General features: G+C 40.3%; 1 protein-coding gene across 4 annotated transcripts in view; it reads left to right on the top strand.

Moving 5' to 3' along the window:
* ST6GALNAC3 (ST6 N-acetylgalactosaminide alpha-2,6-sialyltransferase 3) overlaps positions 1–14743 on the top strand; it is a 260006-nt gene that overhangs the window by 101284 nt on the left and 143979 nt on the right. For 3 of the 4 annotated variants that reach the window (XR_009557886.1, XM_035121514.2, XM_060276809.1), the window contains one exon: positions 4336–4527. The exons of the other annotated variant lie outside the window; for it this stretch is intronic. Coding sequence is in view for 2 of the 3 variants with exons in the window: in XM_035121514.2 (XP_034977405.2) it covers positions 4336–4527 (192 nt within the window). In the remaining variant the exon portion in view is untranslated. The remainder of the gene's footprint in view (positions 1–4335; positions 4528–14743) is intronic. 4 annotated transcript variants of the gene reach the window in all.

The raw sequence follows: 14743 nt of genomic DNA, 5'->3' as shown, positions 1-14743 counted from the left end.
ATGAATAACTCATGGTAAATACATACCCAATTAAAAAAAAATCAACTGTGAAGTGCTGCATTAAAATGAAATTTGAAAGAAGGTGGTTAAATTGAAACTCATCTGTTGTGATCACAAATCTTTGGCCTTAATCTTTAGCCTTAATCAACCCGTGTCCATGCTTAGCCCTATTTTAAAAATTGGCAATTATATTTATTAGCTGGTTGGGGAAGAAAAAGCAGAGGGAAGGGACTAACGGAGCAGTCCGCCCCCACCCCTTTGCACCTGTCTGGGGTCGGTAGGTTTAGATTGAGTGAAAGTACTGTACCTGTATTTGCCCACCTCTCACTGCCTGCTGTCAAGTGGAAGTCAGGATGCAAGAAGGCTGTAATTTCCATCCTGACCTGTGTTTTTCACAATCAGTGCTGTTTCCGCTCTGCAGCTGTTCAGTTTTTGCTATTTAACATAAATCACACAACATACTCAACGGTTTATTTAACTCACGTAACTATTTACAAAACTTATGTAACTTACATTCATTTCAATGTAAAGGTAACATCGCAATACTGTAAACAAACAAACAAACAAACAAATTCACTAGGTATTGTTCACGGACCTAAAAACAACAACCATGTGAACAAATATCATATTCCAGACTATAGATGAACATGCAAACTGCAGCAATATCTGCTCTTTCTCTCTCCTTTTCCCCTCCCCAAATTTTGTTGAAATTCTCAAACATCCTTAGATGGGAGGCTTGCTAGTGAGTCTGTGGGAACCCCCCCCCCAAAAAAAATTGTGTACTGATAGTGGGTAGCAGCTAAGCTGGTGCAGGATCCGTTGGCTCCCAAGACAGCAAGACTAACACAGTGATCTGCCTCCCCCTCACATGTGTGTGACTGACTGGACATGGCAGCGGCCCTGCCTCTCTTTTCAGCCCTGTTGTGGCAGTGGACGCAATTAGGATTGCCCCCTGTATTTTCCCCCAAACAACTGATCAGCACAGTTTTCCGATTTTCTGATGCGTTTCTCTCTCTTTTTGGACTCTGCTACACATGTCCAGCATGCCTACTGATTTAAGGAGTGGGACTATCCTCTACTACTATTTACACATGCAGTTCCTAACTGAGATTGTGAACATACACAGAAGTCTACATCTTAGATGGAGCGGGCTGGATGATGCTCAGTTCCCCTTAGAAATACTACCAATAGAACTGCAGGACAGATTTTAAACTATCTTGTTCTTTGTCTTCACCACACATAAATTTAATCCTAAAAAGAGTGATTCATCATGTCTTCTCCTTATTGATTTTGAGATACGTGCCAGGCAGAATGATTCTGATTGCATAGTACTAAGTGAGACAAGAATCAGGGTTATCTTATTATTGAGATTGGATTTTTAAGATTGCTAGAAAAATAGGGAATCCTGTGTGGATTGCCAAGGCATTCTAGATGTGCCCGCAGGTTATTGCATTGTGTATATTAAACAACTTTATGTTCATCCAATTTTACCCTATGGAAGAGATTAGACAGAGAGCTGAATTAATGTCTGCTTCAGTTATTCAGAAGAAGTAGTCATAAAAGAAAGAAAAAACCCAAATTCAACCATAGTTTGACTATGGGTGCAATAATTTTCTTTTAACAGGTTGAATGGTGGTGTGTGTTAAAGGATCAAAGCATATTAAAACTATTATTATTATTTGCATTTATTCAAGCTGTAAATCTGTAAGGGGTTTTATAGTACCTGCTAGGCAGTGGTAGTTTTTTTTACAAAATATGGGCACAATTCACTGGGAGCTTTCCATGTATATAAAGTGCATTGAAATGAGTGTTGATTCATTGTGTTTAATGTCCTCCCTCTTCTTGTCCGAGTGGAGTTGTTGTGCAACTTCCATTCATTTTAACAGAGCATGGCAAAGCTGATATCTCAAATGAAGCATGCCCAATTTTCACTCACCAAAAATGGACCAGGTTTTCTGTCCTTTTAGCAAACACAAATCTAGCTGCAAAACATTGGTTTTTGCAATGTTCCAGATGATTAGTTTTGTGGATGTTTATGCACACAGGCTTAAGACTAGCGTTTGCACAATAAATTATAAATACGCATTGGTCTCACTTGATAAAGTATCCTATATTAAATGGGTGCAACATTTCTATTTCATAAATACATACGGTAGGTGCCAACTTTGAGCAATACTGTAGGTGTTCAGGAAGCAAGCAGCATATTAACATTCTACTGAGTCTCATTGAACAACGTGTGTGCCCTTGGGTGCTTTTTCTAAATTTGGGCTTTAAAATTTAGTAAGATAAACTCCATTTGACCTTCTCTGGATCCAGCCAATTTGAAATGTTTAGGCACAGAAGTACCAGTTTGCTAAGCATTGCCAGTTCTGTATGTGCATTCTTCAACACCTACTCTCACACCTATATAGGGATTGTGCTGTGCTCAGTGAACACATTGCTCTAGCAATAATTGCATGCAGTGTCTGGTGGTCAAACTTCAAAAGCCACCATTAAGGCATAATATGCACTTTAAAAAACACTGGTATTTTTATAAACTCGTTTAATTTCGTTTACCTTGCCGGAGCTCCTTTCCTGCTGTTTGCAATCATGAAATTGCTTTCAGTACGATGGTTAAATAGCAGGCAATGCAACATTGCAATATGAGATGTGATGCAGGTTGACCCAGGCATGAAAAATTGACAGATCTAATTTACACTTCTCGAACTCCATTCTCACTCTGCCACTCAATTTTACTTCATCCTCCCCACCCCCACCCAAACAACATTCCTGTAGCTCTCAATATTGGCACCTTGCATCCTTGTCCTCTTGGTATCACGTGTATCTTTTTTTTTTAGCTCATCACTCTGAGTCATTAAATAGTAAAGACTCTTGCTCTGTTGTTTTGATCTGTTCAGCAGTTGGGATGTTGTTGCTAGTAGTTGCAGAAGAGACAGATTTTGCAGTTTGTAGTCACTTGTAGATATATGACACAGGGTTTGCTTGCTCAAGGTGAATTTGAAGACCCTGCAAGAAGTCACATTTCCATCTGTGTGCACTACTAACAAGAAGTGGGATTAAAACTAGGTCTATTTTTGATAGGTTTTTAAAATTTTAAATAATGAACAAAGTACAAGAGAAACTATCCTCATAAAATACTTTGCCCCCAAACCAATTACTTTGTTTTTGATAACTCTTTAGTTTCAGAAACATCTGTCACTTATGAAACCCTTGTGGTGTTTTCACATGAGCGTCATGATGCTACAGCGGGGTGATAGCTGTTTTCAACGTGGTGATGATCACCAGCTAAACATCACAATATATCAATATATCATGATATGTGAAATAAGGATGGAGCTATGTAGAGGCATTGGCTGGCTTCACAGTTTTCCCCACATTGGGATTTTTGCATAGTGTGCATGCGCACACGAGCACACACACACACAAAAATCATGCTTTGCGATATATTGCCGGGTCAAAAATTATGAAGCCAATATCACGACATGGACTTCTAACCAGTTTTGGGCGATATATTGATATATTGTCCAGCGCTACATTATGGTTGGACCAAGTCCAGTGTGTACATGGAACAGCTTCCTAACATAAATATATATATGTGGAACAGAGAAGTGATGTGTGCATGCATTTCTTTGTCTGTGCAAACTAGCTTCCTTTAATTGATATTGAAGGGAGAGATTTGCCAATTGGGTTATTGAGCTAAATCTGATCATATAGTCTGCATTGTATAATTCTGAGTGCATGGCTTAGCCACCCCCCATTGCTCTCTTTGCCTCTCTGTGTGCCAAAGGGTAAGCCAGACAGAATGCCCTGCTAAGCTATCAAGGTCGGATGACAGCCTTGTCTGACGCTATCAGTCTGACGCACTGATAGCGTCAAGCCCCCACTCAAGGCTGCTGGAGGACGCTACCGGGGTAGCATGAGTCAGCATGTGTTTATGCACAGGACCGGACACAGGAAGATCCTTATATGCACTTGTGACCCCCTTGCGTGCGCACATTTACAGAGGAGGGGGAAAGGAGCCCAAGAAGTGTATAAGAAGCTTTGCAATTTGTGTTTCTTTACTCTTGTCGTGGGGCTGACCACCAAGAGTCTCTTATTAATAAGAAATTAAATTCTTTCTCTGAATTCAACCCCCCGGTGTCATTATTGACTGTCTCTGTCCTGCCTGGGCGCAACTTAAAGGACCCTTAGTAGCTGATAAGGCTACAATATTGCAGTTTCTCCCTGTGAATATCAGATCATATACAGCAACGTTGAACATAGGTTTGGGTATTTTCTCTTTTGCATAGGTTGAAAAAAAAACTTTTTATAAAAAAAATTCTCTCTCATTTGCAGCGCAAGGCTATTATTGTGCTTGGTTTTGTAACCGCCTTTCTGCTCCTGATCATTGCCCGCCTTACAAACGAAGTCAGCTTTCCTGTGATATTCAGCTGCTTTGGACAAGCAAGTACCAAGTGGATGCCATTTTATACACAACGACAACCTTTGAGGACACACTATGGATATATGAATGTGAGAACCCAAGAGGTAAGTATTCACATTAAAGCCTCTTTAATGTAAATAATTTATTGTATTATCAGCAAAAACTAATGATTCATATAATTTAGAATAGTCCATATTTTGTCTTGTCCAGCAGAAAGTGACAATAGCCACATATTTTAAAAACACAAGTATTTAATTGGTTAACCCTTCTCGCAGAGAGCTAGATATCTACGCTTAATGGTGTTTATTCCTTAGTAAAAGTGTGTTTAGGACTGAAGCCTTAGCTATTTATACTGGGCACGGAAGCAAATAGCAAAGTAACTTCTGATAGCTTCCAACAGCAAAATAACTGTTTGTCTTCCTGAAGGCCCAAGGGGTATATCATATGGAGCATGGCATCTTTCTTTTTAACAAATACAACCTTATCATAACAAAATATAATTAATATAATTAAATGTTCCCGTTCATATTTAGTATAAATTAATTTCAGAGAAAACATGTCATTGTTAACTTTGATTAAAGCTGTGAATGATACAATGCTGTTGCTATGGTATCTTGGAGCTGTAGCTATAGCAACAGTTGTAAGAAAAGTTTTATGTAAAAAAAAAAAAGGAGTATGAAATCCCCACTGCAGAATCTTCCCCCTGATGATGAAATCCAGTGTGCTTCTAACACTGTGTATATAGGAAATACTAGCACAAGCTAGCATAAATTTTAAGGCAATCATTCCCAATAAGTTGCCCTCCAGATGTGTTGGAATCCAACTCACAACAACTCCAGCCAGGTGATTTCCCAGGGTTCATAAACAGTAGCATCCATGAATACAGGGGAGCTTTTCCTGGGAAGATAGCTGGCTTTGAATACGGTACATAGAGGGTGACAAGGGCAGAGGCAGAGCTGGAACATTTGTGCAAGCTCACGCCTTCTCGTTTGTTCAGTTATGCCCCAACATCAGCACCTGAACAGGGCTTATGCTACAAATGAAAATTGCTCTAAATGACAATTACATTCCCCCCCCCAGTGTCCTTATTTCTGGCAGCTTTCACTTCTGTGTACATATTTACAGTGGTTGTGTTTTAAATTGTACTATTATTTCTAGAATTATCTTTCCCCTATGCCAGTATTGGGAAACCTGTGACAATCCAATGCTATGATGGGAGTTGTAGTACAGCAACATTTGGAAGGCTACTGGTTCCTTGCTCCTGCTCTGTCAGCAACCATTTATGACAGCAGTCAGACTCTCAGAATAAAACCTTGTGGGTGTTCAAGGTTAGCCACTCACCCAGCTTTGACGTAAAATGTTGTGCTCGTTCAATGAATCCAGGAAATACCCTCATGATTTGTGATATTCTTATAACTAGGTCAAGATCAATGGCTAGCAAGGGGATTGAGACTGTATTTTATACATACACATTGTTGTTGTTGTTGTTGTTTAGTTGTTTAGTCATGTCCAACTCTTCATGACCCCATGGACCAGAGCACGCCAGGCACTCCTGTCTTGCACTGCCTCCCGCAGTTTGGTCAAACCCATGTTCGTAGCTTCAAGAACATACACATTACACTATCCAATATGGATGATAACATGCCACATTTGTAATGGTTCTCTGAGGCTGCATGGAGCACTGTCACTGTTTAGCCAAAGAGTTGAGGGATATGAACATTTTAGGAGTGCCCGTTCTCTCCATTTTAGCTCTTCACTAAAGCTGCACAATATGACCAAGGCAAAACAACATCAAACCTATGGTTATGTAAAATACACTCAACAAACACACAATACATAACTGGCTGTGCTCTTACATAAATAAAATATATTATTCCCTATATCATATCAAATAACTTATAGAGTTCAACGGAAATAACTCATCTACTGGGTCTTCTGCTTACTCCATTGAACTTTATGAGTTATTTCCGTTAAACTCTATAAGTTATTTGATATGATATAGTAAATAATATATTTTATTTATGTAAGAGCACAGCCTGTTACGTCTTGTGTGTTTGTTCAGTATGACCAAGGGGCAGGATTAGGCCCAGTAGGGGAGTAGATAATTAGGAAAATTGCTTCTTCCAGTTTCACCCCTGAACTCGTCTTAACAACTACTTTGTTTGAAAAGCAGAGAGGATAATTATCATTTTGCCCCATTACCATTACAATGATGCAGAAATGGAGACAGAACTGGTTTGTGGGCATCTGGTTGGCTATTCTGGAAAGCAGGATAGTGGACAAGATGGGTATACTGGTCTGATCCAGCAGGACTCTGTTTATGTACTTACAGATTTTTTCCCCCATTTTTGCTTTTAATTCTGCTCACATAGCTACAACATTGGATTGGTTAAGAGAGTGCATGATGAGGATGTGATATGAGAACTCTTGAGCCACCAATTAAGCTGTTGCAATGGTGAGAGGCAGCCAGGAGCCATGCAAGGTTGCTGTACTCATAGCTTCCACCAGCTATGCCAGTTATTAGTATAAGGGACAGCATTTGTGGATTGGTATGTAGACTCTAGCATCTTTCATCATCAACAACAACATCTCTAATTCAGAGATGCCTAATAAATAATTGTGGAACACTTAGTACTTGTCTGGAGATCATACATCTTCCATAAGATATATGTAGCACTTAAGAAGGTAAAATGTAGCGGCTCACCAAGGTGGTGATAGATCGACTATAGCACAGTGAATCAATGTTTCCGTATTTTCTAACCATTTGGTAATTTTCACTCCAGGTTAAAAAACGCTTATGTCAGCAGAATGGTTTCATAATTTCACTGGAAGTTTAGAAATATAGCCAGTTGAAGTTATGATGACTTCCATTGGTACAAGTTTGGAGGTTCAAAAGAAGAGGAAATAGGGTGCATGCTATTGGTTGTGGCACCAAATGTGCACTTCTTGTGTGTATAATGGATATGGATATTGTGCACATATATGTTCACTCTAATTGCTGTAATTTTCTCATGTCCAAAAATCTGTACCGTACTTTGTACAAGCAGTGGCATGAATGCACATAAGGCTACATTCTTACTGTGTGGTGTTTATTTCCAGCAATGTGAACTGGCTCTAAGGAATTATTCATCCTGGGTTGCCCTTTGTGCAACTTTTGCAGTGACTGAGAATGTCAGAAGCACTTCCATATTGTCTGATGTGCCAGATGACACAGTAGGTTCTTCTAGGATTTTTATAGCATTATGTTTCTTCAGAGAGCACACAAAGAAAGGGAAATACCACTTCTAGCCCTTTCTTCGTGATTCAGGGGGACTTGAAAGAGGGGAGCAAAATGTTTAGAACTTTTTGATTCAGAGAGTGGAAAGGAAAATTTATTTCCACTTCCTTAAAGGAAGCATAGATGTTTTTATGTTCTTTTATCTAACTTTCCTGTGTATTATCTTCAACCATTTGATTCTCTTTAGTTCCCTCTAGTTCGTTTGGTTTTTCTCGTTTCTCATTTTCCTTGCATTTCTTCTCCTTTTTCTGTTCTATACTGGCTGGCTTCCATTATCCTAGCATCCAGTTTAAATTTATTTTGGTAGCTTATAAAGGTCTCCATGTTCTGTCTCCTCCTTATCTTTCTCTTCACTTATCTCTTTATACTCTACTTCCTCTTATTTTATGCTATAGTGGTACTTTAAAGGTAAAGGTAAAGGGACCCCTGACCATTAGGTCCAGTCGTGACCGACTCTGGGGTTGCACGCTCATCTCGCATTATTGGCCAAGGGAGCCGGCGTACATCTTCCAGGTCATGTGGCCAGCATGACAAAGCCGCTTCTGGCGAACTCTTGTCAAACCCTAAATCTCGTATGTTGTTTCTACACTGCACCTTTTTGTGTTTTGCTGTTACTTATCTCTGAAATATCCTGCTCCTGCTATTAGGACATCTTCATAATTTTGGGGTTTTTAATGGTGGTTGAAGTCACAGGTGCTTCCCCTTTTCTTTATAGTTAACTCTCCTTGAATTTACTTCACTTTGCTTTCAACCCTTCCCTATATCTCCATGAATTTTAGCTTCTGTCTGGGATCTGTCTACAGTTTTATTTATGATGCAGCACAGTATTTGGAACAACAATTAACATTATTATTTTTATTAATTACAAATGAATTGCTGGATAGATTGCACTTAGCTTGCAGTGCAAACCAACAGATGTCCAATCAGAAGTAAGTTCCATTGAATTCAGTGTGATTTAATTTCAGTTATGCATGTAGAGCAGTCTTTCCCAATCTAGTGCTCTCCAAATGTTTTGGCCTATGGCTTCCATTACCCCAGCCATCACGGGAAGGAATTATGGGAGTTCTAGTCCAAAATATGTGAAGAGCACCAGGTTGGTGGTGGCTGGTATATATGATTTTCAGTTTTAGGGTATAATCCTCAACCCATTCATTTGGGAATAAGTCATACTGCACTAACTTCAGAGCCAACATACACAGGGTTATGAAGTGCGCTTCCATGTTATAGACAGGAAGAAGCGATATGAAATCAAACTGGACTGGAATATCAGAAAGTTAAGAGATCAAGATAAGATTGCATCAAGATTAGGAGAGAGGGCAGTGGAATTTTGATGTGCCTGAGCTAGATGGGCCTTTGGCCTCATCCAGCAGAGCTCCTCATGTGCTCTTAAATATTGTTCTTCATGGAGTCTCTCCACTTGTCGTTCATGCTAACTCCACCCAACATCCCAACACACTCCCCTGTCAAACATTCCTCCACTTACTCTTCTGTTACAATGCTCTTGAAAGTAGGTTTTAAGAAAATGTCTAAGCTGTTTCTATATAAAATGTAGAGTTTGTATAGATTAGATTTATGTCATCTGGAAGCACAGACTCTCCACTGTCCCTATTTTCCAGGGACGTCCCTGATTTAGAGAAGTCGTCCTAGTTTCTGATTTGATCCCAGAATGTCCCACTTTTCCTTAGGATGTCTCTATTTTCATCAGAGAAATGTTGGAGGGTATGGAAGCACTTGCCCCTTATTAAACACACAGACCCTTTTCTGCTAGGAGATTATGCGCTGTGTAGAAAAGCTGTCCATGGGAAGAACATAGCTGCCAAGTTTTCCCTTTTCTTGCGAGGAAGCCTATTCAGCATAAGGGAAAATCCCTTAAAAAAGGGGATAACTTGGCAGCTATGGGGAAGAAGCATAAGTAGCCTAGTTACAAATTATCTTGCTCCCTATAAGAGAGATGGAAGGTAGCTGGAGTTTGTACTGGCATTTTAAGCTTCCAAAGTAATCTGAATTATTAATGTTATTTATTTATGTAAATTTGATTCCTGCTTTAGCTTTGAAGGCCTGTGATAGTTAATACGTTTTCCAAATAGATGGAACACATGAAAATAAAATAAAAATAAAATATGTTAGGGCAGCTATCGTTATCCCTTGAGCCACACTTCTTTTGTTCACTGTACTGGTTTTCTGGCATGGAATTAATATAGTGACTGTTTTACCCTTTCTGCCCTTAAAATAAACACATCTCTCTCAACATTACAGAGATGAAAGATGCAAGTGAGCATTTCATGCCAAAGGAGCTGAATGGCTATCCTACAGAGGTCTAGATTGCTCTGCACCCTAGTCTGTGGCCTTTCGTGCTCCAAATCTTGTGTTCTCTGAGCCCTAGATGCCTGTTCACTTTCAAGGGCTTCTGCTTCCCTCATTCCTTTAGCACACAGCCCCAGTTGGTACCTAGCTTTTGCTGCAGGCCACTTTTACAGGATGTCAGGTGGAAGAGGGGCACGTCCATTCTTCACCTCCTTGCCCTTCCACAATGCTTGCCAATAAAAGCGGCACCACTTGCTATCTTCATTGCCCAAATACAGTGGAGTGAGAGGCATCTGGTAGGGTGTGAAATTGGACTGTATCCTGGCAACTTTTACACCATTGATTTGTTTGGGGGTAGCCACCTGAGTTGAAAGTAGTGCCTAACTTTCATGCTTTGCTATTACTGCTGCCCTGCATGAAGACAGTAAAGAGGGGGCAGGTGCACAAACTAGGAGTGTCATTTCTGAAGGGCTGCTCCGAATGCATTTTGCTCCCTGAGGTGATGGCCAAGATGGCGCCCTCACCATTCAAAATACAGGAAACTGTCTGAAATGGCAATGGATGCATCCATTGGCCCTGCACGAAATGAGTGTGCGCAACAGAAGAATCATCTGCAGTGGTGTGAAAGGATTCTAGAGTGTGTCTTAGTTTCATGTCCCACCCTCCTGGCACCCCTTCTACTTCACCTCATTGAGACAGAGAGATTGAGAAATGGCAGGCACTGGAAAGCACATTTGAGAGGCTAGATGTGTTCTCCACCCCCACCCACTAAAACGGTAAGTACATAATAAGAGCTGTGCTGGCTCAGACCATCCAGCATCTCATCCAGCATCTTATTTTGCACAGTGGCCAACAAGGTGGTTCCATGAAGACCATGATGTATGCAGCATTAAAGCAGTATCTCTGTTTTGCAGCTTCTTAGTACAGTGACATACCTCGGGTTAAGACATAGCTGCCAAGTTATCCCTTTTTTTAAGGGATTTTCCCTTATGCTGAATAGGCTTCCTCGCGAGAAAAGGGAAAACTTGGCAGCTATGGTTAAGAACTTAATTCGTTCTGGAGGTCTGTTATTAACCTGAAACTGTTCTTAACCTGAGGTACCACTTTAGCTAATGGGGCCTCCCACTGCCGCCGTAACGCGGCGGCGCAATTTCTGTTCTCATCCTGAAGCAAAGTTCTTAACCCGAGGTACTATTTCTGGGTTAGTGGAGTCTGTAACCTGAAGCGTCTGTAACCTGAGTTACCACTGTACCTTTTTTTCAGTGGCGTACTATGTTAGAAACTGAAAGTTGCCTATAACCATCATGTCAAACCTTGGAACAGAACAATGTTCTTCAACGTTGGGTCCCTAAGTGATATTGGACTACATCTCCCATCACACCTGACTATTAGCCAAACTGGCTGGGAATGATGGGAGCTGTAGTCCAACAACATCTAGGGACCATATCTGAATCCAGAGATCAAGCTTTATTCAACAGAAATGTAGTGGCCTGTTTTACATGTAACGCAAGGTGAATTCTTTGGAAGAACCCCATCCCCCACCCAACAGCTGTGTAAGTGAGAAGGGCAGGCTCTTTAGACATTTCATTAAATCAATAATAAACATGAGCTTCGCTGGCGATTATAGAAAGCTGGCTGAATAATAATACCTGAAACATTTTGCTGACATCAATCACTCCCTATCTTATAAAAAAATTATCCCTGTTGCTCTTTAAGAACTCTCACACATTTTTACTGAAGTGGAAAATCATCTTTCATAATTTATTATCTTTCATAATTTAACCTCCCATCCCTAAGGCATCTCTGGTTTGCGTTGTTCTCCCGTCACATTTCTTTATCTTCAGAAATCTCCATATTACTATAATTGAGACAGAAGCATACATTGTACAACATTCCACTAAGTGTAGTCCTGTGATTGCTTCATGAGTTGTGTAGATTGTGGGGTGGGGAGGTGGGGGTGGGGAGAAAGAGCAAAGCTTGCAGCATGTTGAATAGCGAGTCTTAATAAATAACCCTGGAGATGTTTAATTTAAGAGTAAATTAGTCTGTCAAGCTCAGTGGAGTTCAAACTGCTCTGCAGTAAGCTTGAAGCTTACCCATCAAGTAGTAAACCCCATACAGTGTAATTGCATCTGTTTTGAGAATGAACGGCAATAAGAGGTGAGTACAGGACCGTAATAATAATAAAAATGCAACTATTGCCCTATAAAAGAATTTAAGGGAACAAGGAACAAAAACTCCACATGATTCTTCTGAGGCAATTGTTAAATGTTAGCATTTTGACATTTTGGACCTGTTTTCTTCATCTTGTTTAGAGCAGTGTTTCCCAACCAGTGTGCCTCCAGATGTTTTGGGACTACAACTCCCATCATTCCTGACCACTGGTCATGCTAGCTAGGGATGATGGGAGTTGTAGTCCCAAAACATCTGGAGGCACACTGGTTGGGAAACACTGGTTTAGAGGACTAATGTGCATGGTTTATGTAATGTAATGGGAGAATGTAAAGAGGGAGAAGTTCAGTTACAAAAAAATGGAATTCTTGTTAATCTGCTAAAAGGTCTCTTGCAATCTCAAGCTAGGAATTGGCTAAAGATAGAGCATTGTGGAATCTCTCATTCACAAACTGGTAAAAAGATTCCCCTGAAATAGATTTTAAAGGCCTCTTGAATGTAAGATAACAAAATAATAATAATAATAATAATAATAATAATAATAAGGTTCATGAACATTCTGTGATCAGCACAGTCAAGGCATTTACACTGGAATCTTACTAGATATAATTATCATCATCATCTTACAGATATTTGTTCAATGCCTTGTTGTCTCATGCCTATTTCAGTGTACAAGAAACATTCCAAGATTATTGCACATCTGCTCCACATTGCCAGGCTTCCGTAAATTCATATATGTTCCAGGACAGAGAAAGCACTGGTCTAATTAGCATCATTGATGAGTCGTTCACTTCATCCTGACATCATGGTAGTGTCGGTGGCGATGATGATGATGTGGTGCCTTGTATCATTAAATTCTGATTTGCAGTTACTGCTTGTTTGACAGATAGGGGCAGAGCTTAGTCAGGAAAGAGTTCCTCTTAAATGAAGAGGAAACATCACTCTCTAGCTGTGGAGGATGCTGATACTGGAAAATTAGTATGGAGGGAAAGTGACAAAACAAAACAAAGGCATTTTAAGCCATATTCCCAGCAGTAGGTAAAAATAATGTTGTGGCACATTCAAAATGATGGTTCTTCACTGCCTGGCAGAACACGAGCTAAATTTTGTGATCAGTAGAATTGGAGTACTTGTGGTGTGCAGTTTGTCGATTATCATCTGGGAACTAGCATCACAGTTCTCCTTCAGATTGCTGTTAAATGCTTTGCACCCATGCCAGTTAAGTGTTAGTTATTCTCTTCTTTTGTTTCCTGGGGAAGGAATGGCCTTGCACAAGGTCATTCTGCTTAGGGAATGCATTTTCTCAATACAATCCTGAGAATAATTCAAGGGCTATAATATAAAAAGCCTTCAGAATTCCCAAGTTCTGCCTGAGTTAAGAGAAAGTCAGCATGTTCCCTTGAGGTACATGTCTGCTCTCTCTCTCGAGTCTTGCACAACTACAGTGGTGCTTCCCACATACAATACTGCTCCCTTTAGCCGTGCAGTACTGTGCCATTTGCCAGCTGGCCACGAGGAGGCAAAACATTTGGATGTTGGGTGCATGGCATTGTGGTTTATAAACCTGTGTCATGCCCCCATTGACTGCTTTTGGTGGAGGGTGGGACAGGAAGTCCTTCCTACTAATTGGAAGGTGAAGTTGTGCCATTAATTTACAAGGTCCTTGGGTCCAGGATACGTCAAGCACCGCCCGATCCCTTGTATCTCTGCTTGGTCATTGAGGTCATGGGAGGAGTCACTGGTCCCCAATGACTTGGATTCACAGCTGTTCTCCACCATAAGCCATGTGTTCAGTATTGTGGGCCAAATTTTGTGGAACTCCTTTCCAGTTGAAGTCACACAGGTCCCTCCCTGGGTACCTTCCGGAACTTGCCAAAACCTTTTTTTGTATTCCAGCAGGCTTTTTAATTGAATTCTGATTTATTTAGTTAACTCATTTTAGCCTTATTGTATTGGATCTCCTGTACACCACAAATAAGCTACAGTTCTGGAGACTGCTTTCCGAAAGGCTTTCCCACCTGCTATTCGGCATTATTGCCAATCATTTTATTATTCATTATTAAATCTCTCTCTCTCTCTCTCTCTCTCTCTCTCTCTCTCTCTCTCTCTCTCTCTCTCTCATACACACACACACACACACACACACACACACACACACACACACTGTATTAGAATTTTTCCATAAAAAAAACAACAACTTAGAACTTTCAGAGATTGGCAGCATATCTCAACACATCACAAATACAACCTTACAAAATATCAGAACAGAACTTCGGAAATGAAAATCAACAACAAATATAAAAACCCGCATTCAAAGCAACACAGTGAGCTGTAAAACCATATCCTTTTAAACACCTGAGTATGTTACAAGTAAAAATTTGGCACAAAATTGCAGTAAAAATCACACATGTTAAAGCATTGCAAGTAGCTAAACAAAAATCACTAAAGATGAAGCTGCACCGACACTTCCCTTGGCACTAACATTTCCCAAGCACATCCTCAGCACATTCTTCCACTTGCAAACCTCATTCTCATCCACTCCCAGCAATCATACCCATAACACAGTT

The sequence above is a fragment of the Zootoca vivipara genome, chromosome 7 (assembly GCF_963506605.1).
Source record: "Zootoca vivipara chromosome 7, rZooViv1.1, whole genome shotgun sequence".
NCBI lineage: Eukaryota > Metazoa > Chordata > Lepidosauria > Squamata > Lacertidae > Zootoca > Zootoca vivipara.
This window is presented reverse-complemented; position numbering and strand designations above follow the sequence as displayed.